The sequence below is a fragment of the Bubalus bubalis genome, chromosome 4 (genome assembly GCF_019923935.1).
Source record: "Bubalus bubalis isolate 160015118507 breed Murrah chromosome 4, NDDB_SH_1, whole genome shotgun sequence".
Lineage (NCBI taxonomy): Eukaryota > Metazoa > Chordata > Mammalia > Artiodactyla > Bovidae > Bubalus > Bubalus bubalis.
Window position 1 is genome coordinate 118,299,971 of NC_059160.1, and position 25,699 is coordinate 118,325,669.

Genomic DNA, 25,699 nt, shown 5'->3' on the forward strand with positions numbered 1-25,699 from the left:
TGTAGCTTCTAAGTCCACACCCTGACATGAGAGGGGAACAAGAAAAATATACAAAATGCAGATCTGACACAGAAACACAATATTTGGTGCTTGGATAAACAACCCTAAACACTTTCATAATTGAAGTTTTCACCTAACAGCAGAGTTCAATCACGACAGTAACAGCGGGAGAAGAGCATGGAATGAATTGAGACAGCAGCATTAGAACATATACATCCTCATGTGTAAAACAGATAGCCTACAGGAAGCTACTGTGTAACACGGGGAGCGCCACAGGGTACTCTGTGACAGCCTGAGGGGAGGGAGGGAGAGGGAGGAGGAGGGAAGGGGAGGGGAGGGAGGCTCGGGAGGGAGGCTCAGAGGGGAGAGGATATGTGCACCCTTATGGCTGATCCACGTTTCTGTACGGCAGAAGCCAACACAACACTGTAAAGCAATTACCCACCAATTAAAGATAAATTTTTTTAAAAGAAAAAGATAATAGGGAAACTTAGCCAGTGGACCTCCAGTTTAACAACGTGTCCACACATACGTCATCTTGCTACAAATCTGCTACCTTGGGAAAGCTGAGTCTCAGTGATGCAGGAATCTTCCCAGATTCCTGAACCCACGGCTGGCAGAGCTAGGAGTCAAGCTCCAGCTCCCTAACTTCAGATCGCACATTCTTTCCTCATCAACAAGTGCACTTACAGATGCAGAGCCGCTCCAGTCCGCCACAGTAGCACAGCAGTCCTTGTTGCAATACTGCGACACGTCCAGAACAGGTATAACACCTGTGAACACTCTCCAAATGCCCCCAGCCAGCCACGCTGCCCCAGCCCTCTTTCAAGTTCTGACCCCCCAGCCCTTCCCCTCGCTACCACTTCTTCATGATCTGGAAAATAAGGTCTCAGTACCTATGAAGCTTGAACCTACTGTACCCTGATCCCACATAAGTCTGAAGAGTGTCATTCTCTTTGGTACCTACGTCATCACAAAAAGATCAGTCCCAGAAAGGAAGGCCACACAAAGATGCTCTTCTCAGGGCATCTGCACCTCAGTAAGTGCAGATAAAAATACAGAAGAAGAGCCCTGTGTTTCACAGCCTCCCTTTCTCTAACATCTTTCCATCGAATAACTAGCATGTCAAAGAAGACACTTGAAAAACTGCTGAAAAAGTGAAGAGGATCCAGGTCCCAGTCACTCCTCTACCACTTGTTGCCAGCTACTAGAGTTTGGATTTTAGCCACATTGAATTTCAGTCTACAAGCAGCAAGTACCTTCACACCTATAGCCAAAATTCCCTTAATCTTGAATAAATTGCAAATAATAATAGGATTGGGACAGGAATGAGGTTTGATAGATAAGGGGGAAGCTTTGAGATGGACATATGAAGGTAATACAAATCCACATGGGGGAACAAAAGCGAAAGTGGGGGCTGCCCTGCTTAAGCCATACAGGTCATCAGTCAAATGTCACAGGTAGAAAACTCCCCAGACATCCATTTTTATTGCACTTTCTTTGACCACTTAAACTGTCAACACTCCAAGAGTCACATATAAAGTCAAATCACACTAGGGTGCAATGATTATTACCCCCGGGCTTTGTTTGCAGAGCAAGTGTTCCTGGCTGGGCACAATCTCTGGAACTGAGCTTCAGAAAAGCAGAAAGTGGGGGAAGTGGTGGTTTGCAGTTTTCATTAGCTGACCCTGGGCTACTCCTGTGTGAAACAAAAGTGTAAGAAATGCTAGACACTTTGAGCTGGAAGACACTGGTCTTTTGCAGTCCCAGGCTACAGCCACTCTGTAACCACAGGCCATCCACACCCCATTTCGAAGCCTCCCGTTGGTAAAAAGAGGGTTTTGGCCAAAAGTCTTCCGCCCTGTGTTCACAGATTTGGGGGCCAGCTGCTGTCTAGATTCTAGCATCATCATCCAGATGACTGCAGGATTATAACCATACTTAGATCTCCACACTCATATTTTACCACAAGCCCCTAAATGAAAACCACTATAGCAGAGCACAACTTAATACATTGTTTTAATTTATATTTGCCCAGTTCTACTGGGTCCAGCTCTACTCGAGATTACAAAAGTAGTTAAAGATATGGTCTTGAGAAAGGTACAACACAAACAGGTAGACAAGACATATAATAAAAGCAACAACAATAATAATAAAGTTCTGCTGTTTTAATGCCATCACAAATTCCTGTCTTGAAACTGCAGCGTGGCTTATCTGTCTCAGAAGACGAGGAACATGAAGCTTCTGCCGGACTTTAAAGGATAAATGGGATCTCAGATGAGCTTCAGGAAAAGAGGAAGCTGCTGGAAGAGCAACTAACATCAAGGACCTGGGGGTGGGTAATATTTGGGAACCCGAAATGTGAATAATAGGAAGTTAAAGGTAAATCAGATTATGGAAAGGATCGGCTCACAGGCTCCACTGGAGTAGTAGAGACTGCCTCTTTTGCCAGTGGTTCTCCTCAAACCAAGACAGACAAAAATAAGCTGAGAAAAAGAGGAAGGTTGGGATTTGAGTATCGTCTTGTCAGCTAGAAAACAGTGACCCTGAATTGTGAAACCAGCATACCCTGTCTTAGGTTAAGAACGGCCACAGAATGAATTAGAATGTAAAAACCTACCCTCTGAGGAAACATCATGGCAAACCTTGTGGAAAACTGATCATCAAATATAACAGGCACATCCATCAGATCATATCAGATCAGTCGCTCAGTCATGTCCGACTCTTTGCGACCCCATGAATCACAGCACGCCAGGCCTCCCTGTCCATCACCAACTCCTGGAGTTCACTCAAACTCACGTCCATCAAGTCAGTGATGCCATCTAGCCATCTCATCCTCTGTCGTCCCCTTCTCCTCTTGCCCCCAATCCCTCCCAGCATCAGAGCCTTTTCCAATGAGTCAACTCTAGGTACATCCATAGGGAGGATTCAAAAAACATCAGCAGAAAACAACTTTTATTGAAAACTACATCGACACAGGCGATTTTCAAGCAGCACTGTTTTCGGCAAGATTTTTCTGTCTGTTTAACTACCCTTGCCTCTATCTTTTGGGTTGCTTATAAGAACAAATGGATGGTTTGTTTATGTGCCCTCTGACCGTTTCAGTTTTAGGGCCCCTTGTTCAGCTTATCTGAGAGCATTTTCAACTTCAAATACCACCTGACTTGGTATCATTTTACACTTACAAGTTTTTATATCAGGCTTTAATGGTATTTTTTAATTAGAAAGAGAAAAAAATAAATCTCTCATCCCCTGCCTCCTGCTCATGGACTAACAGGAGTGAGAAGCATTTACCCAACATCTGGGCCATCTGAGCCATTGGTCCACACCTAAACTCCAACAGAATCCACTCCACAGGCTCCACCCCCAGGGCTCAATATCAGGTCACAAGGGCCATGTGGTGACCCAGTTACAAATCAGCACTGTCCCTGCCAGCCTAGCCTACAGGTCATACTTCATATGGCATAAAAGACCCTTGGGACTTCCCTGGTGGTCCAGTGGTTAAGAATCCACCGTCAATGCAGGGGACACGGGTTCAATCCTGGTCCGGAAACTAAGATCCCACATGCCTTGGGGCAACTAAGCCCACGCCTGTGCCACAAGCACACCATCCAGGCCCCAGAGCCCACCAACCTCAACCACCGGGCCCTCGAGCTGCAACTACCGAAGTCTGAGCACCCCAGAACCCACGCTCTGCAATAGGAGAAGCCACCACAATGAGCAGTCCACACGCCACTACCAGAGAAAGCCCAGTCAGCAAGAAGATCCAGCACAGCCCAAAACAAATAAAGACAGAAGAAAAGACCCTCAAGGACTTAGGGCCCCTGCCCCTGCAGCCTCATCTGCAGCCTGCCCTCCCTCCTTGCCACCCACCCTGCTACCACTCCAGGCCCCCAAAACTGTTTGCAGCTGTGTGGATGGATGTGCTCTTTCCAGCTTCCCACCTAAGCCTTAGAAGACCGCCCTCCCTCTGCCAGGGATGCTCTCGTCATGCTCAGCCCCTCTGCCTACTTCCTGCTGGTCTGCCCGAAGAAGATGCGCTTACAGAGCCAGACAGAAACTTCCAGTCTTCCTGCCGCTCCCTCCTCCAGACTCGGGTCAAGGCTAGTCTGCCTTGTGTTTGCCATTGCTGCTGTGTCATGGCTGGTCTCCTGCCCCCGACCTGACATGTAGCGGGTACCTGGCAAATACTGAAGGCAGGGAGGAAACAGTGAATGGAGAAGAATTTCCCAGCAGGCTAAGCCAACAGGGTCCACCAATCTCCCAGATCAGTAAGTACTCCCCTCAGCACCCTTTCCAACATTACAGACTCTTTGAAAAGATGAAAATCCCATGACTGTAGCCATCGAATCATTTTTAACCTATACCTTCAGAAATGCATCGGTCCCTTGACCTCTCACTACACCTCATTCACCAAAAGCCGAGGGTCCTCTGAGCCAGTGAGGAAGGAGGGGGCCTTCGGGACCCAGCATGCAGGCTGATTGGCAGGTGTCTCCTTCTGGAAGCTGAACAGTCCTGTAGCTATGTGGCTTCTGGCCTCTGTCATGACTAGGAACAATTCTGAAAATTCACTGATTCTAACATCTGAGAGGAAAGCTTTTCAGTTTGCTGTTTCTAAGACTGTAGCCAACTGGAATGGAGAAGACGATGGCACCCCACTCCAGTACTCTTGCCTGGAAAATTCCATGGACAGAGAAGCCTGGTAGGCTGCAGTCCATGGGGTCGCAAAGAGTCGGACACGACTGAGTGACTTCGCTTTCACTTTTCACTTTCATGCATTGGAGAAGGAAATGGCAACCCACTCCAGTGTTCTTGCCTGGAGAATCCCAGGGACGGGGGAGCCTGGTGGGCTGCCGTCAGTTGGGTCACACAGAGTCGGACACGACTGAAGTGACTTAGCAGCAGTAGCAGCAGCCAACTGGAAGGAAGCCAAGAAAAACACTAACTGCTTGGTCAGAGTATGAAGGGGTCTGTGCTCAATCCAGCCCCTGAAGTGCCCTGAGCACCCATGAGCAACTTCTATCAGCACCCCTGCCTGCACCTTCACTGACCAGCTGATAACACATGAGATCAGACAAACACTGTTTTCTTCTGGAGATGAATTTGTGAGATGATCATCCATCTGATCTGTTTTACAAAATTCTGTAGCACTTTGAAAAGGTCGGACTTCCCTGGTGGCTCAGACGGTAAAGCATCTGTCTACAGTGTTAGAGACCTGGGCTCGTTCCCTAGGTTGGGAAGATTCCCTGGAGAAAGAAATGGCAACCCACTCCAGTACTCTTGCCTTGAAAATCCCATGGATGGAGGAGCTTGGTGCAGGCTACTATCCATGGGGTTGCAAAGAGTCAGGCACGACTGAGCAACTTCACTTTCACTTTGACAAGGGCGTGAGGAATACAAATAGGCTCCTTTTTAGTGTCTTCTGAACCTTCAGGTCTTTGGGTTCACAAATGAAAAGCTGGTCTTACATTCAGTATTACTGCTTGGACTCTAGATTACTGCATGAGCCTCAGTGAACCATCTCCAAAACAAAGTGATCCACAGAGTTTGGCTCTCTTCTTTTAGGGCAATTACATCTTTTTTCCAAATGACCCTTTTTTGAACTTACTGTATAACTGTGAGTTCATGCTCAGTGGCTCACTCATGTCCGACTCTTTGTGACCCCACGGACCATAGCCTGCTAGGCTTCTCTGTCCATGGGATTTCCCAGGCAAGAATACTAGAGTGGGTTGTCATTTCCTTCTCCAGGGGATCTTCTTGACCCAGGGATCGAACTAGCGTCTCTTATGTCTCCTGCACTGGCAGGCATATTCTTCACCACTGAGCCACCTGGGAAGTGCTACTATATAATTAGCTACCTTGAAATGGCTAAACTTCACTCTGAGGACACAAACACCCACACACCCACCATTTCATACCAGGTGTAGGATCAACACTCCATTTACATTATGTGCTTAATCTACTGTGCACAGAAGACCTACTTAAGCAAAAGCTATAGGTTTGGAAGTGCCCAAGAACTGACTTTTATAACCTAAGCAATTCTGAGCTCCTTGAAGGAGAAGAAAACTGATGAGCACATTTTCAGCCATACATCCTTCTGCATGCCCTAGAATGTTCTGCTTCAGATCACACATTCTCCTAAGATGTGGCGATTCTAAGATAGGCTCTCAGATGCTTGTAGGAAGAATAAGCTTTTTACTGCCTCCAAGTAACCTGAGGGTAGTCGCCACCACCTTTAAAGGGTCATTTTATTTTTATCCCTGTGTTATGAAAAGCAACACCCTCCCAGACATCAGGACTAGAGAGCTGGCATTTTCTCACCTATTTCTTTCCAGGCAAGGCCAAGGATCTTGGGAAATGATTATGTGTCTGAAAACTGAAGAGAAAAGTACATTGAGTGGAGACAGCCATTTTCACCACCCCGTTGCACTGAGCTGTCCTCTATATTAAGTTTTTATTAATGAAGTCATGTTTCTTTTCCAGTCACTAACCAACACCACGATCATCATCATCTCTCACACTCAGAGTCGACACTAACCATCTCTATGTGCAAATGGGGTTGAAAAGATTTACCTAGGAATTGGGGTCCCTGCCACAATGAAGGTCTATAGGTAACTGAACCTCTAAGTAGAATGTCAGCTTAGGTGAGCTCCCCTCCCTCTAATAACAATCACTGCCACCCTCGTGGCCCACACCCTACCACCATACTAAACGCATCACACGGTGCTCACCACAACCCGCAGAGGTGGGCAATGTGACAGTAACATGACAGGGTGGTCTGAGGGTTCAACTTTGGAGCGGAAGGCCAAGTTCAAAGGCAGGCTCTGCCATTTCCTTGACTTTAGGAAAGTTATGTAGCCTCTCTGAGTCTTAGGTTTCTTGTCTGTAAAATGCAGAAAAATAAATGAATAACATTTACTGAACTCTTACTATGTACCACTGCTAACTCACTGGAAGGACAGATGCTGAAACTGAAGTTCCGACACTTTGGCCACCTGATGCAAAGAGCTGTCTCACTGGAAAAGACCCTGATGCTGGGAAAGATTGAGGGCAGGAGGAGAAGGGGACCACAGAGGATGAGATGGTGGGATGGCATCATCAACTCAACAGACACGAGTTTGAGCAAACTCTGGGGGATGGTGAAGGACAGGGAAGCCTGGCATACTGCAGTCCATCTGTGGGGTCGCAGAGTTGGGCACGACTGAGTGACGGAACTCAACAACAACCAGAGCTAAATCCCCCCACTTTACACATGGGAAAACAGGTGGAGTTACCTGGGCAAGTTCAGGGGTGACAGAACTGGGTTGGAATTAGTTGTGCCTGATCCCCGCTGCCCATGTTGTTTGTACTATACCACACTGTTCACCTCTGTCCTTGGTGACTGCAGGCCCTAGAGATGATGTTTATGTCACCTTTGTGACAGTCAAGCTTGGTGGGTTCCTGGAAAGATGGATGCCCGTCCAGCTTGCCTACAGATATCTTGGCCTGGCTTGCACTGGGTCTCGCGTCAGTCAAGGAGCGCGTCACAGACGTTTCAGGAGCCAGTAGGAGCACACACTAGAAACCGGCCATGTCAGGAAGCCCAGGCTTTTGAGTCTTGCCAAGGAACAACAGCGCTACAGCTAAGCTCAGGAGAGCCGAGACTACGACAAGACAGGCTGTGTTGGAAATAAAATATATCATTTTGATGTTAAAAAATGATATTACAAAGCCCCAAACCATATACTACATTGTAACGCTTTAAACTACAGCAATCTATTTACACTGGCTACAGATGCGTTATTTGATGGGCACAAAATAGATTTGCTAAAGGATCATCGAAAAAGCACAAGAGTTCCAGAAAAACATCTACTTCTGCTTTATTGACTATGCCAAAGTCTTTGACTGTGTGGATCACAACAAACTGTGGAAAATTCTGAAAGAGATGGGAATACCAGACCACCTGACCTGCCTCTTGAGAAACCTGTATGTAGGTCAGAAGCAACAGTTAGAACTGGACATGGAACAACAGACTGGTTCCAAATAGGAAAAGGAGTACATCAAGGCTGTATATTGTCACCCTGCTTATTTAACTTATATGCAGAGTACATCATGAGAAACGCTGGGCTGGAAGAAGCACAAGCTGGAATCAAGATTGCTGGGAGAAATATCAATAACCTCAGATATGCAGATGACACCACCCTTATGGCAGAAAGTGAAAAGGAACTAAAAAGCCTCTTGATTAAAGTGAAAGTGGAGAGTGAAAAAGTTGGCTTAAAGCTCAACATTCAGAAAACGAAGATCATGGCATCTGGTCCCATCACTTCATGGCAAATAGATGGGGAAACAGTGTCAGACTTTATTTTTGGGGGGGCTCCAAAATCACTGCGGATGGTGACTGTAGCCAAGAAATTAAAAGACGCTTACTCCTTGGAAGGAAAGTTATGACCGACCTAGATAGAACATTCAAAAGCAGAGACATTACTTTGCCAACAAAGGTCCATCTAGTCAAGGCTATGGTTTTTCCAGTGGTTATGTATGGATGTAAGAGTTGGACTGTGAAGAAAGCTGAGTGCCAAAGAATTGATGCTTTTGAACTGTGGTGTTGGAGAAGACTCTTGAGGGTCCCTGGACTGCAAGGGGGTCCAACCAGTCCATTCTAAAGGGGATCAGTCCTGGGTGTTCATTGGAAGGACTGATGCTGAGGCTGAAACTTCAATACTTTGGCCACCTCATGAGAAGAGTTGACTCATTGGAAAAGACCCTGATGCTGGGAGGGATTGGGGGCAGGAGGAGAAGGGGACAACAGAGGATGAGATGGCTGGATGGCATCACCGACTCGATGCACATGAGTTTGGGTGAACTCCGGGAGTTGGTGATGGACAGGGAGGCCTGGCGTGCTGTGATTCATGGGGTTGCAAAGAGTCGGACACAACTGAGCGACTGAACTGAACTGAATGAGAATTCATGAGAGAGTAAAGAAAGCGTGCCCTGAAATACTTTGGTGCCTCATGACAAGCTATTGAACCAAACTTATCCTTTGGCTCTGGCTACCAAGAGAACTGGCATGTTTGCTGCTGCCTAGAATATCAATCTTTCTCTTCTCTCTCCATTCCCCTGACCAGTAAAGGATGGACAGGCAGGTGACTGGAAATGAAATTTCATTTCTCAACTCAGGATCATGTACCCCATCTAATGGGGACAGCAACTCAGGTATGGCCACGTGTGTCCTTGGATAAAGACAGTCTGACAGCCAGAGGCACTGGTCTCTTCAAGAGCAGCTGGCAATCTGGAAGTCCATGTGATGGCCTCTGTAGTGGAAACACAGGGAATTTTTTAAAGCTTCATCAAGGTGTAGACTATATTTTTTCCCATTGACATTAACCAGAAGACTCTGACTTGTAACCCCGTCAGAGAGGAGCATGATTTAAAGAGCCCGAATCCCCCTTCTGTACCGATAACTCGCCTCAGGGACACCAGGCACATGTGTCTGCTGTCTCAGCCGGTCACACCTTGCCTTGACATCCTAAACTCCTGAGAAGTGGGCTGGTGCACCAGATCAGGACACAGGAAGACTAGTAGCTCAGCCTCCGCCATTACTGTAATGTATGATCTTGGACGAGCCATTTCACTTGTCCCAGTCTCATTTACAAATGGGGACTCCTTTCCTTGGGAAATTGTGATTGGGCACCAGTTGTGTCTATAGCAACATGTGAATACCAGGAAGTGTGCTAGCAGGTAATATGACTCCCATCTGTCTCAAAGTGCTACTGAGACTCAAATGAATAAATACACGTCAAACGCTAAATCAATGAAGAGTTTAAGTTTAGGTGAAGGCTCCCTGCTCTGAGGTTATTAAGACCATAGTCATATTCACATTGACTCCTCCCTTGTCCCAGGACTCTGATTCTACAGATTCTGATTCTACAGGACTCTGATTCCCCTCCGGATAGGTGACAGCAGATTTAACTACAGGTCAACAGTTCCTGAAACCCAGTCTAAGGAGCTCTGCAATATGAAGATAGCCTGTTGAGAAGCAAAAGTTCCTTGAAGTGTTAACATCTATTCTGTTTAAGCATATATCACAGCAAATTAAAAAATAACAATTAGACTGCTAAGAAAGTCTTCCTCAGAAAACCACTTCTGATCATCCATTCCCCTTCCTGAACCTGATCCAAGCACCATCCTTTCCCTATCTTTGCCCTTGTTATATTCAAATCTTTATCTGTATCCCTCAGTAGACTGTAAGGCCCCAAGAAACAGGGCCGTGGCTGCCTGTTTTACAGTTGAATTACTGATGCTCAACATGTAGTAGATGCTCATTCACTGAATGAGTATGTGAATGGGCCCAGTTGATTCTATCAGAGCTATGGAAAAGATATGTAGTAGGAATGCAGCAAGGTCATCCCTTTGCTAAACATCTGTGCAAAGAAGCAGAGTCCAGTGCCCCTTTTCTAGCCAGTTACAGCCTTGACTTTTATCTTGGAGGAACTCTTCTTAGAGTTGAGAGAGGAAAAGGTGAACAGCCCCCAAAAAATGTTTGTGAGAGCTAAACATTTAAACGTGTCTAAAGTATGTCATTTAAAGGTATCTCCCCTGGTTTTATTACAGAGAATTTTAAAGCCTTGCTTTTTTGTTGTTCAGTCGCTCAGTCGTGTCCGACTCCGCAACCCAAGACTGCAGCACACCAGGCCTCCCTGTCCTTCACCATCTCCCGGAGCTTGCTCAAACTCCTGTCCATTGAGTCAGTGATGCCATCCAACCATCTCATCCTCTGTCATCCCCTTCTCCTCCTGTCTTCAGTCTTTCCCAGCATCAGGCTCTTTTCTAATGAGTCCTGCTGCTGCTGCTGCTGCTAAGTCACTTCAGTCGTGTCCGACTCTGCGACCCCATAGACGGCAGCCCACCCGGCTCTGCCGTCCCTGGGATTCTCCAGGCACAACGCTGGAGTGGGTTGCCATTTCCTTCTCCATTGAGTGAAAGTGAAAAGTGAAAGTGAAGTCGCTCAGTCGCGTCCAACTAGTAGCGACCCCATGGACTGCAGCCTACCAGGCTCCTCCATCCATGGGATTCTCCAGGCAAGAGTACTGGAGTGGGTTGCCATTGCCTTCTCCGAATGAGTCTTGCTAGTTAGACACTAACATAGGCTCTCTGTGTGTAAGTATGGAGACACATCCAAAATGCATCAAAACTAGAGCAAACACCTTTTAGAATTCTTCCAAAGGCTTCCTGGCATACTTTTATGTTAATACAGCCATCTTACAGCCAAACTGAAAACACCTGGCTTAAATTCTCAGGAACTTGAACTCAAGGAGGGAGCAGTCAAGATTAGAAACCTCAAATTTATTGCTTTCTTGAGTTATTAAGAAAGCAATAAATTGGATGCAATCTCAAACATGACAGAATGATCTCTGTTCATTTCCAAGGCAAACCATTCAATATCACAGTAATCCACGTCTATGCCCTGACCAGTAATGCTGAAGAACCTGAAGTTGAACGGTTCCATAAAGACCTACAAGACCTTCTAGAACTAATACCCAAAAAAGATGTCCTTTTCATTATAGGGGACTGGAATGCAAAAGTAGGAAGTCAAGAAACACCTAGAGTAACAGGCAAATTTGGCCTTGGAGTACAGAATGAAGCAAGGCAAAGGCTAACAAAATTTTGCCAAGGAAACACACTGGACATAGCAAACATCCTCTTCCAACAACACAAGAAAAGGTTCTACACGTGGACATCACCAGATGGTCAATACCGAAAGATGGAGAAGCTCTATACAGTCACCAAAAACAAGACAAGGAGCAGACTATGGCTCAGACCGTGAACTCCTTATTGCCAAATTCAGACTGAAATTGATGAAAGTGGGGAAAACCACTAGACCATTCAGGTAAATCAAATCCCTTACAGTGAAAGTGACAAATAGATTCAAGGGATTAGATCTGATAGAGTGCCTGAAGAACTATGGCCAGAAGTTCGTGACATTGTACAGGAGGCAATGATCAAGATCACCCCCAAGAAAAAGAAATGCAACAAGGCAAAATGGTTGTCCGAGGAGGTCTTACAAATAGCTGAGAAAAGAAAAGACGTGAAAGGCAAAGGAGAAAAGGAAAGGTATACCCATTTGAATGCAGAGTTCCAAAGAATAGCAAGGAGAGATAAGAAAGCCTTCCTCAGTGATCAATGCAAAGAAATAGAGGAAAACAACAGAATGGGAAAGACTAGAGATCTCTTCAAGAAAATTAGAGATACCAAGGGAATATTTCATGCAAAGATGGGCAGAAACTATATGGACCTAACAGAAGCAGAAGATATTAAGAAGAGGTGGCAAGAATATATGGAAGAACTATACAAAAAAGATCTTCATGACCCAGATAACCACAATGGTGTGATCACTCACCTAGAGCCAGTGAGCCTTAGGAAACATCACTACAAACAAAGCTAGTGGAGGTGACGGAATTCCAGTTGAACTATTTCAAATCCTAAAAGATGATGCTATGAAAGTGCTGCACCCAATATGCCAGTGAATTTGGAAAACTCAGCAGTGGCCACAGGACTGGAAAAGGTCAGTTTTCATTCCAATCCCTAAGAAAGGCAATGCCAAAGAATGCTCAAACTACCGCACAATTGCACTCATCTCACATGCTAGTAAAGTAATGCTCAAAATTCTCTAAGCCAGGCTTCAGCAATACATGAACTGTGAACTTCCAGATGTTCAAGCTTAATTTAGTAAAAGCAGAGGATCCAGAGATCAAATTGCCATCATCTGCTGGATCATCGAAAAAGCAAGAGAGTTCCAGAAAAACATCTACTTCTGCTTTATTGACTATGCCAAAGCCTTTGACTGTGTGGATCACAACAAACTGTGGAAAATTCTGAAAGAGATGGGGCTACCAGACCACCTGACCTGCCTCCTGAGAAATCTGTATGCAGGTCAAGAAGCAACAGTTAGAACTGGACATGGAACAACAGACTGGTTCCAAATTGGGAAAGGAGTACATCAAGGCTGTATATTGTCACCCTGCTTATTTAACTTCTATGCAGAGTACATCATGAGAAACACTGGGCTGGAAGAAGCACAAGCTGGAATCAAGATTGCCAGAAGAAATATCAATAACTTGAGATATGCAGATGACACCACCCTTATGGCAGAAAGCAAAGAAGAACTAAAGAGCCTCTTGATGAAAGTGAAAGAGGAGAGTGAAAAGGTTGGCTTAAAACTCAACATTCAGAAAACTAAGATCATGGCATCCGGTCCCATTACTTCATGGCAAATAGATGGGCAAACAATGGAAACAGTGAGAGACTTTATTTTGGGGGGCTTGAAAATCACTGCAAATGGTGACTGAAGCCATGAAATTAAAAGACACTTGCTCCTTGGAAGAAAAGTTATGACCAAACTAGACAGCATATTAAAAATCAGAGACATTACTTTGCCAACAAAGGTCCATCTAGTCAAAGCTATGGTTTTTCCAGTGTTCATGTATGGATGTAAGAGTTAGACTCTCACTGAGCACCGAAGAATTGATGCTTTTGAACTGTGGTGTTGGAGAAGACTCTTGAGAGTCCCTTGGGCTGCAAGGAGATCCAATCAGTCCATCCTAAAGGAAATCAGTCCTGAATTTTCATTGGAAGGACTGATGCTGAAGCTGAAACTCCAATACTTTGGCCACCTGATGCGAAGAGCTGACTCATTTGAAAAGACCCTGATGCTGGGAAAGATTGAGGGCAGGAGGAGAAGGGGATGACAGAGGATGAGATGGTTGGATGGCATCACCGACTCGATGGACATGAGTTTGAGGAAACTCCGGGAGTTAGTGATGGACAGGGAAGCCTGGCTTGCTACAGTCCATGGGGTCGCAAAGAGTCACACATGACTGAATGACTGAACTGAACTGAGCTATTAAGGGAGTGCTGCATGTACCAATGAACAGCATGGCTCCTAATCTGCTTGAGAAATTTAAGTCAGGAATTCATTATTTCATGTGCTCTCATTGGCACAAACTATTTATTCGTTTGTTCTCCCCAGATGTTTCCTGCAACTTGCCTTTCTCTATGCTCACTCAGGGGAGGTGTGCTATTAACTCTGAGGAGGCCTCTTCCATCTCCAGGGAGAAGTTTGATATCATTTGGAGGAGGCCTTCCCTTTATTATTTATGGTTAAAATACCTTACATTGCAAAGCAGCATGCCGCTCCATCCACAACCCCTTTGTAATATAAACTGCACAGCCTGCATTTCAGAAGGGAAAACCTGAGTTCAGTTGAAAGTTAGAGAACTAACCAAGATCACCAGAAGAGTCACAGTTCTCTCCAGGGGTCTTTCCTGCACTTGAGTTTGACTGACTTGACCACCTAGTGCAATTTGAGTGCAATTTACCAAATACTCTAGCTGGTATTTATTGAATATCTAGCTCTGTGCTAAGCAGCTTTACAATGCCTTATCTTATGAATCCCCAATAGCGCTACAAGACTTGATAGTATTACTATTCTCATTTTAATGTTGAAGAAACTAGGGCACAGAGAGGCTAACTAATTTATCTAAGGTTATCCAACCAGTAAGTGATAGAGCCAGATGTGAAGTCACATAATTTGACCTTGAAGCCTGCAGTCTGAATACCTACTACACTATACTGCCTTGCTAGCAAGTCCCTAAAGTGCTCAAGAAAAACCCTCATATATAGGAGCGTTCACTCTATTTCATTCCAGATTTCCATTTCCTCCTTACGTGTATGATTATCTGAGATTAAGGGCTCTGGGTAAAGATGGTCATGATCTTATCAAAAAAAAGAACAGTAGGAGGGGTGAATATTGGTTAGATAAAAGTAGCAATCACTAATTTGGGGACAAGAATAATGCAAATTTTGAAGACTGAAGTTTAAAAGATATATGAAAACCAATTTTCTTATTTTAAAAAGTGCTAACTTTTTTCATTAGCTGCATCTGATGTTCACTAAAGCACTCTGCAAATTACCTGAGTGAAAAATCATAATCTCCATATTTCTAGGGTACTTCCAATTTATTTTTTCTTCTGTTGATGTAAAAGGTAAAGTCTCTCCTGACAGCACAAGTGTTTGATAAATGGATCAACATCTTGCTGCTTCCTTTTCCAAAACCAGGACTCCCCTTTACCAAGTTCTTATTTGCCGTGGCAAAATAACTTTTCAGAAAAACTAGGAAGTTATACACCATATTGTTAACACTGGTTATTGCTGCTGTGATATTACAAATGATCTTTAAATTCTTTTCCTTGCTTATCCATTTTTTAAAATTTTCTACAGTGAATATGTGTCACCTGTATAATAAGACAGAGAAACAAAGGTTTTTGTAAAGACTTCTCAATAGAGGAGTCCCTGATTCACCCTGCCTTCTCTTCATTGCTGAGGGAATGTTTTTTTTTTTCCAGTTTTATTGAGACATAATCAACATATTTCACTGTATACATTTAAGGGGTACAGCAAAATGGCTTGACTTACATATATTGTGAATGATTACTATAAGAAATTAGTTAGCATCTCATCTATCATCTCATACATATGTATGTATGTGAAAGTTGCTCAGTCGTGTCTGACTCCTTGCGACCCCATCTCATATAGACACAATAAAAAACAAAAAGAAAAAAGTGCTTTTCCTTGTGATGAGAATTCTTAGGGTTTACCTTCTTAGCAATTTTCATGATGTTTTATGGACACTGTAAAGGACAGACTTTAAGACTGTTTAAAGAAGGATGAGGGCCCCGCGGTGATTTATTCCTTCCCAGCCTTCTGGCAGTTCTTACGTGACACCTCCTCCGCCCTCAAATGATAGTATTTCCATTTTCTGGGAGCCTTCTCCCCAGGATGAAATCCACCCATCAGAAATGTTCCAGAAATGCCCACTCTCACAGTGACAAATATATAGAATTCTAAGCCAATTACAATATTTCTACAAAGGGAGCAGAGACTTTTAATCACCATGCGTTCAGTCTCATGTCGCGTTTCTTATTATGCTTTCTTTCACCATGGATCATAATGTACAGTAATGCATTTTACATCTACTAAATGTGTTCTGGGTTTTTATATCACTGTTCAGAAGAATAGCTCTGGAAAATCTTTTGACTCCTTTATTTGAAAACTACATTTGTGGAATGGGGTAATTAAATTCCTATAGTTCAATATAACATTACTTTTGCTATTCTTCTTCATAAAAAAAAAATCCCAACCACCTCTCTCTGCTTTTGCTAGAAATGGAATTACACCACCAATATTTCTGTTAATACAAGCCTAAGATTTTGAAAACCTACTTTATTGCTGTTAAACTAGAAAATTCCTTCTTCTCTACATCTTTATGGAAATTAAAGTGACTGCACAAATCTGTGCCTGAAGAATGCATTCCAGCTTACTTTGAGCAGAAAAAGTAAGAAGGACTCAATGTCAGAGCTTTTGAATCACAGGAAGAAGTTAGCTCTGTGTGAGCACCTAGAGGATGCAGGGGCTTGAAATGACTTTGAAATTAATCAACAATATAACTCCTCTGGTGCAGTGTGGATTTGGGGAGTGATAGTGAGATCAATATCATGTCGATATGATACATTAGACAGTAGCACAGCATACATCACAGAAGTATTTCATCTCATTTGATCTTCACTCAGCATCGAGTGGTAGAAGAATATCTCCATTTTAAAGAAGACATTGAGGCACAAATAGGGAACACAGTTGGTCCCTGAGTACAAGATCAAGAAGTAACAGAGCTGGTACTCAGGTCACCAAAAGATAAGACCCAGGTGTTCACAAGCATGTGGAGAAAAGAGAACCCTTCTGCGCTCCTGGTGGGAATGCAAACTGGTGCAGACACTGTGAAAAACGGTATGAAGTTACCTCAAAAAACTGAAAACAGAACTACTATATGATCCAGAAGTTCTTCTTCTGGATATATTATCAAAGGAAATGAAAGCAAGATTTCAAGAGGTATCTGCATTCCATGTTTATCACATTATTTGAAATAGCCAAAATATGAAAACAATCTAAGTGTCCATTTGTGGACTAATGGATAAAAATGTGATACATATATACACAGTAGGTCACTTCAGTCATGTCTAACTCTACGACCGTATGGACTGTAGCCCACTAGGCTCCTCTGTCCATGGGATTCTTCAGGCAAGAATACTGAAATGGGTTGCCATGCCCTCCTCCAGGGGATCTTTCCAACCCAGGGATCTGCATCTCTTACATCTCTTGCAGTGTCAGGCAGGTTCTTTATCACTAGTGCCACTTGGGAAGTCATACACACACATACACACACACACACACACACACACACACACACACACACAGTGGAATACTATTCAGCCATGAGAAAGAAGGAAATCCTGCCATTTGCAACAACATCGATGGACCATGAAAGTATTACACTAAGTAAAATATCTCAGAGAAAGACAAATATCTATAATATCACTTATATGTGGATTCTAAAAAACTGAACTCACCAAAACACAAATTAGAATGGTAGTTGCTTCCCTGGTGGCTCAACTGATAAAGAATCCACCTGCAATCAGGGAGACCCAGGTTCAATCTCTGGGTTGGGAAGATCCCCTGGAGAAGGGAATGTCTACCTGCTCCAGTGTTCTGGCCTGGAGAATTCCATGGATAGTATAGTCCATGGGGTCGCAAAGAGTCAGACACAACTGAGTGACTTGCACTTTCACTTCACTTTACCAGAAGATGGGAATCGGGGGAAAGGGAGATATAGATCAAAGGATAGAAACCTCCAGCCGTAAGACAAGTCCTGGGGGTCTAATGTATAGAATACTGATAATAGTTAATAATACTGTGTTATGTACTTGAAAGTTGCTAAGAGAGTAGATCTTAAACATTCTCACCACAAAAAAGAAATGGCAATTATATGCGGACATTCAGGTGTTAGCCATCACTATCATGATAACCATTTTGCAACAGATAAGTATATCACTTATCGGGCTCACTTCAGGTTCAGACCCTTCCCACCACATACCCCACCCCATGCACTGCCCATCAAAACATCCATCTAGTAACTTCATCAAGTTCTGAGACCCCAACTGCTGACGTGTGGTGATCCTTGAGGATAAAGTCAAGTGGGCACAGAGCTTAACACACAAACAGGATGAAGAAGTTACTGAAGCAGCTCTAACTTTTTATGAGTTTCCAAATATCTAAAATAAGCTGTTGGGTTGGGTTTTTTTTTCCTCATCTGCAGTTATATGATGGTTCTCTCAGGCCCCTAGGATACAGTTATAAAATGATGAACAAAGATTTGAGTTGGAAAAATGGATGACTATTCCAGACTGCAAATAGATTTGTTTCTAAACACAGTGAGCAATGTAGAGCTCACTTTTTAATTCCCAGTAACGATGGTGTTCTCATCATAATATAAATAGATGACGAACACCTATAATAGCAACCATGAATATTGTAAGTGAAACATATACAGATAGTGCAGAATAGCCTTAGCTCCAGTATCAACAATCTCAGGAGGGAGTACAGTCAGAAGAAAGAATGGCCTTGGAGCACTCAGGTAAGAAAAAGACCAAGGGCAGGGGTGGTTAAAAAAAACAAAAAAGACAAAAGACAGAAGTGAAGCTCTAAGGGGCTGGTTAAAGAAATATAGAGCTCCTTGCAGGGCAAGACCACTTTTCAATATGCCCAGAATACATAAAAGTGAAAGTAAATGAGTTGGAATAGATATTATTAATTTTTAATTAAGTTACTCTCAGAAATAGCACACTAACTCATCATCCACCCAAACATCTCAATTAAGAACATGTAAATGTGCATTCCTTCCAGCTTTTTGTCAGCTTTGTATCAAATGATCCAAATGCCTACACTAGTTCAAAGACTCTACATGGAATAAATAAGCCTGGGGCTTATTTCGAGCTTTCTGTAGAGCTATTAAATGGTCATTTTTAATGTAATACATTTCAGAAAGAAGTAGAACTGGGCATAAGCTTTTTAAAAGCTGCAAGTTTCCATGCCTAGCCAGGTAGGCAAACTCATAAGAGACGGGGTAACAAGCTAATGTCCTCCACAGACAGGAAAATATTCATTAGCAATTCATAAACTAATGTTACCTTTGCAATTACACTTCTAATGTGAATTACAGTCAATTGTTAGTTTAAAGCTGACTGTACATTTCATTACCACTCTCAGCAAGAGCAAGTCCCAGTTATACCTAGAAATTCAAACATATTTCATTTACAGCCATCAAAAGCCCCAAATAATACAAACGTTTTACTTGGAACAAATAAATTATTTGTTTTTATAAAGTATAAACAGAACACTATATTGTTCATTTTTTGACAGTCCTTTCTTACAAAAAAAATCAGCTGGTGTTTTTTTTTTCATTCAGAGATTCTGCTCACAATGAATGTCATCCTTTCAAAAGAACATCTAGACTTGTATTTCCTAAACTGTGCTCCTTGGAATGTTAATAGCTTGGGATGCTAATACGTCTTCCATGAAAAGAGACTTTAGCAACCATCTAATTACTGGGTTGGCCAAAAAGTTTGTCAGGTTTTTTCTGTAACATGGGGAAAACCCAAATTTTTTGGTCAACCCAGTACTTTCTTAATTTTCAAGTTCACATTTTTAACATTTCTAAAATAGAGCTTCTTACAAACAATATTAAAAAATTTTCTAACTGAATCTTTTTCCCCTTTTTAAAAAAGCTATTAATTATGTCTTACTACCAATGTCATCTTAAGATGGAAGAAACTTCAGTGTGTAAAAATAAAATTTTTATCACTTATAAGATTCACTCTGCACATTATCTTAGGAAAGGCCCTGAAAACCCAATACTTTGAAAACAAAGTTGTTTATTTCATTTAATCTAGTTTTCCCCAAATATATTTGTCTATGGATCCCTTCTGTCACAGAGCTCATAACATTTCATGAGACTAATGTTCTGGGAACGCATTATGGAAAAGACTGGTTACTCCTTCCTTACCCTTGGCCAAGACTCTCTGCTCACCAGCTTCACCAAGACTCAGGGACAGAAGGTCTTCATCAGGAAATGAAGGGAAACATGTTTTGGAGTTGACAGAACTGAATGGATGACCTAAAACTCTCCGTAAAGGGAAAATTCTAACTGGGCCAGAGGCCGATTTATTCTGCTTGGGAAACATCTGTGGTGTACTCCTGCTGATTGCTTTCTCCAACAAATGATGCACAGCTTCGTCTGTTTGAAATGCCTTTATGATGTGAGAAATGAGCAGACTGAACTGAAGCCGTCTGCGTCATGGGGTGGGATGCACTGCATGGAGCAGGCATCCCTTTACACTTCTAACAGCTAGGGAAAGAGAAGTCGATAATCCTTCTGGGGCTAGCTCCTAAATTTACCTGATCAGCAAGTTTCTGTCTGTGCATTCCTGTAAAACTGAATGGCATAAGTCGTACAGCAAGTGAGCAGGTGGCAGGACACACAAAACGAGCCCCAGTGACACGCACTGAGAGATACAAAGCTCCATTTCCAGGCTCAGGAAAAACCCTAAATAAACTCAGGTCACACCGCAGTGTTCATCCGGCAATACCCTATGAACCCAGTTTTTAGGAAAAGTATTGAATCTGGAACTAAGGCTGAAGGATTGCCATATGCCTTCTGAAAAACATACCCGAGCCTTGCCTAACAGGCACACCTGTGTACCAGGTCACTGCTTCTCTGGACCACCAGTATATCAGCAGTACCTGGGATCTCATCAGAAATGCCAGATTTCAGGCCCCATTCCAGACCTGGTTGCCCAGAGTCTGCCTTGTAACGAACTCTCTAGGTTATTTTATACACATTACCATTTGAAAAGCACTGACATAGGGAATATACCCTTTGTCTGTCTTCCCATTTATATTGATTGAGGCCCAGATGCCGTGAAGTCAGGTGTCAATTTTGTGAAGATTGATAAATTTCAAGTTATTTTTGTCCACTAGACATGCAAAATGATTTCTGCCTGGTAGAAAAGATAACTTCAAGGTTACTGTTCTTTGCTCCACAGAACATAAAACATTTGCACCTTGTTTCAGAATTCCTTCTTTCAGGGACTAGACAGTCTCAGTCTCTGAAATTCTTCTTTGAGTGAAATTTACCATTTTGCTTTTACCTCATGAGTGAGTTAAATAAATTGTCAACACATGCTCAGAACATATGTATGGCAGTCATGCTTGTGACTGTTTAAAGTTGTAATTCAAAACCAGTCACCTCTCAACAGCAGTAAGATATGTATTTCTAGTGAACACAGTAATAGCTGTCTTTTCTTAGGAAAAATAGACAGTTGTCCAGTAAGTGGTAATTGAGTATGTCCAATATGAAATAAAGGTGAATCCAGCATGGGCTGGTCCCTCTGCATGGTATAATATAATGTATAATCCAACTTTCAATACAAGGGCTGGCAACTGAGAGCCTATAGTTCTGTTTTAGCTTGCAAACAAAGATTTGTAGTCAAAGAATATTTTGTTTTATTTTTATTTTTGGATGTGAAGGCTCTTAGGTATAAGATGTACTCTCTAGTTCTCTACAGGCTCCAATACTCCTTATTATCCTGTATCAGGCTATTTCAGACATCCTTGCTACTATCTGGCTCCTGAAGGCATTTAAGTTTACAGCCCTTAAAGAAGACACGAATCTATTAAACCCATGTAAGCCAGCGCTACTGTGGGAAACGGCTGGTCTGAAAATGACAGCACACGCTAGGCAGGCATTATTGGGAATATTTTTGCATATCTATCATGCACAGACCCTGGACAGCTACGATGAGTATGAAAAGAGTACTGCTGCCAAATCCAGTGACCTTATTCATTATCCACCAGAAGGCAAATTATTTACATGCATAACAGTGCATTTCAGATACAGTTACTGAGCATCATCAATTTATTCAGACACAAAAGAGTTTCATTTAAACAGTTCTCAGGGACCTGCAACCATTGCCCACATAAAACAGCAGAGATAGCTTCATTCTCAAAAATGGGCATTATTAAAATGTCAAAATAAATATCATGCAGAAATATAGCAAAAAGAGGCAGTAATTATAGGCAATAACCTGCTCCCTCTAAAATCATACCCAGAAGTTCAGAAGCAGCTTTGAACAAAACAAGAGTTTGGAGGCGTCTACCCGGCTTAGCAGAGGTTGCTTTCTTCCTTAGATGGATTTGTTATGGCACATCACAGAAAGTTATTAAGTATCTACTTTGACCAGGCGTGACTCTCTTTCTCCTAAGTGCTTAAATTCACTAAACAAGGAAAGGGAGGCAGTATATAAACAGAGTCATTAATAATATAAATCTTACCTAGAGTAAAAGAATAATATGGGCTGTCTCATTTTTCTGCATAAATAGTGATTTCTGTGCTTTTCCATTTGTCCTCTCTATGGATTTTTCTCCTTTAGTACATCTCATCTCTCATTTTGTTCTAATACTTTTTCAGGAAACTTAATGGAAATTACTTGGAGGAAATCAGCTAATAATACCTCCATTTCTCATTTGGACAGCTAAGAGGGCTCACTAACCACCACTCTTCCTCCACCATTGGTCTTTTTACCCCTCTCATTGAGGCCTCACCTCTTAATCTCTTAGTCCTTGCAACAGAGTCATTAAGTGGAGCTTCTAGCTTCAGCATATGGCTTGACAGTCCTTAATATGTGTGCCATCCAATAGGTTATTCATTCCCAGATTTACTATGAACTTGCCTAGCTGGAATCTGTTTTCTTTCAAGCCAAATTCCAGCAGTTTTCGATTCACTTTAACTGAGGGATAAGATGTGGTTTTGGAAGTCAATGGCAGCACCGTATTATTTCAGCACAAAACCTCGCTAGCCTCCTCACACTGGGAATCTGTCTTCCTCTATATTCTCCCCATCATGTGGGTAAAACTTTCCAAATTTTTCCTTGGTCCACAAAATACTTGTCAAAGTAAGTGGGCAGTCTATAAAATTGAGAAAAATGGAACTGCAAGGCTTGTGAGAGACAGAAAATCAAAGAGAGTTGCTCATGCAAGATCTGCTCCAGTAAGGTCAGGAAAAGAGGAGATCAGGCTCCAACTCTCCACTGTGTTTAAAGAAACTCATAATCTTTAAGTTGAAGTCTTTTGAAAGTTGATGGTCTCCTTGGTTTTTGTAACAGTCAAAGCCACTATGAGGTTCCAGACTTATTCTCTCCCTTGAGAGGCTTTTGATCCTCCTCAACCTGACTCTGCATCCCAGTCTCCAACAATGAGCTCAGAACTCAGACACACTTAAAAGACTTAAATTTACTTCAACTATGTATCTGCTTATGTATATGAATGAAAGCTAACACTGACTCGGGGTTCACTGTATTTTTGTGTACTGGATCGTGAGTTCTTTGAAGTAAGTACTACTTCTTTGCCTTTCTCCTATTCCCGCCCATGGAACCTGGGATTCTTTAGCCACTTAAAGACTATCTGTTGACTTGAATTGGCTCCTGCAGAAGAGTGGTATCTTCTAGGCAAAGAACAATTGAAAAAGAGGAAGAAAGAGAGCAAGAGAAACATGATTAGTGATCTCTAATAGATGGAATTGTTTCTGGCCACTGGAACTGAAGCAATCCATGGCCAAGGGTATTGGAACCATGCAAAGGAATATAAGTTCCAAAGGAAAACTTATTCTACAAATTCACTGGCCCTAGTAAAAAAGGTTTCAAGCTTTAATTGTTGGTTTTACCTTGCAAGTGTAAAAACAGAAAGAAGAATGCCCCCTCAAAGATATCTAGAACCTATGAATATGCTATCTACACAGACATGGAGTTTGAATGGGGAAATTCATGAATTATCCAGGTAGGCCCCACATTAGCCCTTAAAAGCAATAGTCAATGAGAGACAGAGAGAGATGTGACAACGGCAGGAAGGTCAGAGAGATGCAACATGGCCGTGTTGATGGTGGATGAAGGGGGCCACGAGCCAAGGAATGCAGGCAGCCTTTAACAGCAGACAAAAGGCCAGGAAGCAGATTCTCCCCCAGAGCCTCCAGAGAGTGACACAGCCCTGTTGACACCTTCCTCTCAGCCCAGTAAGAAGTGTGTCACACTTTATCTCTATGAAACTGCATTTATACTGTTTTAGATGAGGAGTAATTTGTTCATTGTAATGACAGAAAAGGTGATCCTTGGTTTCAGCATGGTCCTCTAAACTGGTGAGCAGGCCTTCCCTGTCGAGCCTCCAAACCAGAGAGATTTCTTCTCAATGAAACCATCCTTCAATCCTTCCTTCCCCCCTCTCACCTTTCAAGACTCAACACAAAGTTTCTCTCCTCTGACAAGTCTTAGTTTTATCTATATAGTCTATGACTTTCTGAAAGGTGAGGATCCTGTCATATTCTTTGTAAATGTTAGTTTGAAAGATGGAATTAATTAATCATCGTTCAATGGAAGAGAAGATAAAAATATTTTATTGTCACTGCTTTTAAGAAAGAAATTAGATTACTCACTAGGATCCACCTACATTCACATCCATGAAGTCCTACCTTGCTCCTTCTCCTCCTCTCTTTGGACACAGATACACACACACACACACACACACACACACCCTGGCAGGGTTGACTCCTAGTCTGCAGCTGTTCAAAATAAGACAAGCAAGCAAACCATCCATCTCTGATCAAGAGTATAAGCTACAGGGGTCAAAGGCTGAAACCAGAAAATTTCAAGGAATTTGCAAGGCACAAGGAAGTTCTGAAATGTAGCATTTAAAGCCAGAGCTAAGGTTTGAGAATTTAGTAACAGGACTTACAGTGTGGTGGTTTTAAAATACATCTACAGAAAAACTGGAAATAGAACTGCCTTATGAACCAGCAATCCCACTGCTGGGCATACACACTGAGGAAAGCAGATTTGAAAGAGACACGTGTACCCCAAGGTTCATCGCAGCACTGTTTATAATAGCCAGGACATGGAAGCAACCTAGATGTCCATCACCAGATGAATGGATAAGAAAGCTGTGGTACATATACACAATGGAGTATTACTCAGCCATTAAAAAGAATACATTTGAATCAGTTCTAATGAGGTGGATGAAACTGGAGCCTATTATACAGAGTAAAGTAAGCCAGAAAGAAAAACACCAGTATATATATACTAACGCATATATATGGAATTTAGAAAGATGGTAACAATGTAACAATAACCCTGTATAGGAGACAGCAAAAGAGACACTGATGTATAGAACAGTCTTTTGGACTCTGTGGGAGAGGGAGAGGGTGGGATGATTTGGGAGAATGGCATTGAAACATGTATAATATCATATATGAAATGAGTCGCCAGTCCAGGTTCGATGCAGGATACTGGATGCTTGGGGCTGGTGCACTGGGACGACCCAGAGGGATGGTACGGGGAGGGAGGAGGGAGGAGGGTTCAGGATGTGGAACACGTGTATACCAATGGCGGATCCATGTTGATGTATGGCAAAACCAATACAATATTGTAAAGTTAAAAAATAAAATTTAAAAAAAAAAGAAAAGAAACAAAAATAAAAAAATAAAATACATCTACAGGGCTTCCCTGGTGGCTCAGTGGTAAAGAATCACCAGCCAATACTGGAGACATGAATTTAATCCCTGATCTTGGAAGACTTCACATGTTGCAGAGCAACTAACCCCATGTGTAACAACTACTGTTCCCACGTGACTTAGAGCCCGTGCTCCACAGCAAGAAAACCCACCACAAAGAGAAACCCATGGACCGCAACGAGCACTAGAGAAAGCCCGCTCAACAGCAAAGACCCAGCA

The 25,699-nt window shown here is 42.7% G+C and overlaps 1 protein-coding gene across 6 annotated transcripts in view; it reads right to left on the reverse strand.

Moving 5' to 3' along the window:
* Positions 1-25,699, reverse strand: part of TPH2 (tryptophan hydroxylase 2) — a 158,785-nt gene that overhangs the window by 61,664 nt on the left and 71,422 nt on the right. Inside the window, exon 9 of one of the 6 annotated variants that reach the window (XM_045165498.1) lies at positions 8,908-9,290. The exons of the other annotated variants lie outside the window; for them this stretch is intronic. Coding sequence (XP_045021433.1) covers positions 9,189-9,290 — 102 coding nt within the window. The 3' untranslated portion in view covers positions 8,908-9,188. Of the gene's footprint in view, positions 1-8,907; positions 9,291-25,699 lie in introns of those variants that run through there. 6 annotated transcript variants of the gene reach the window in all.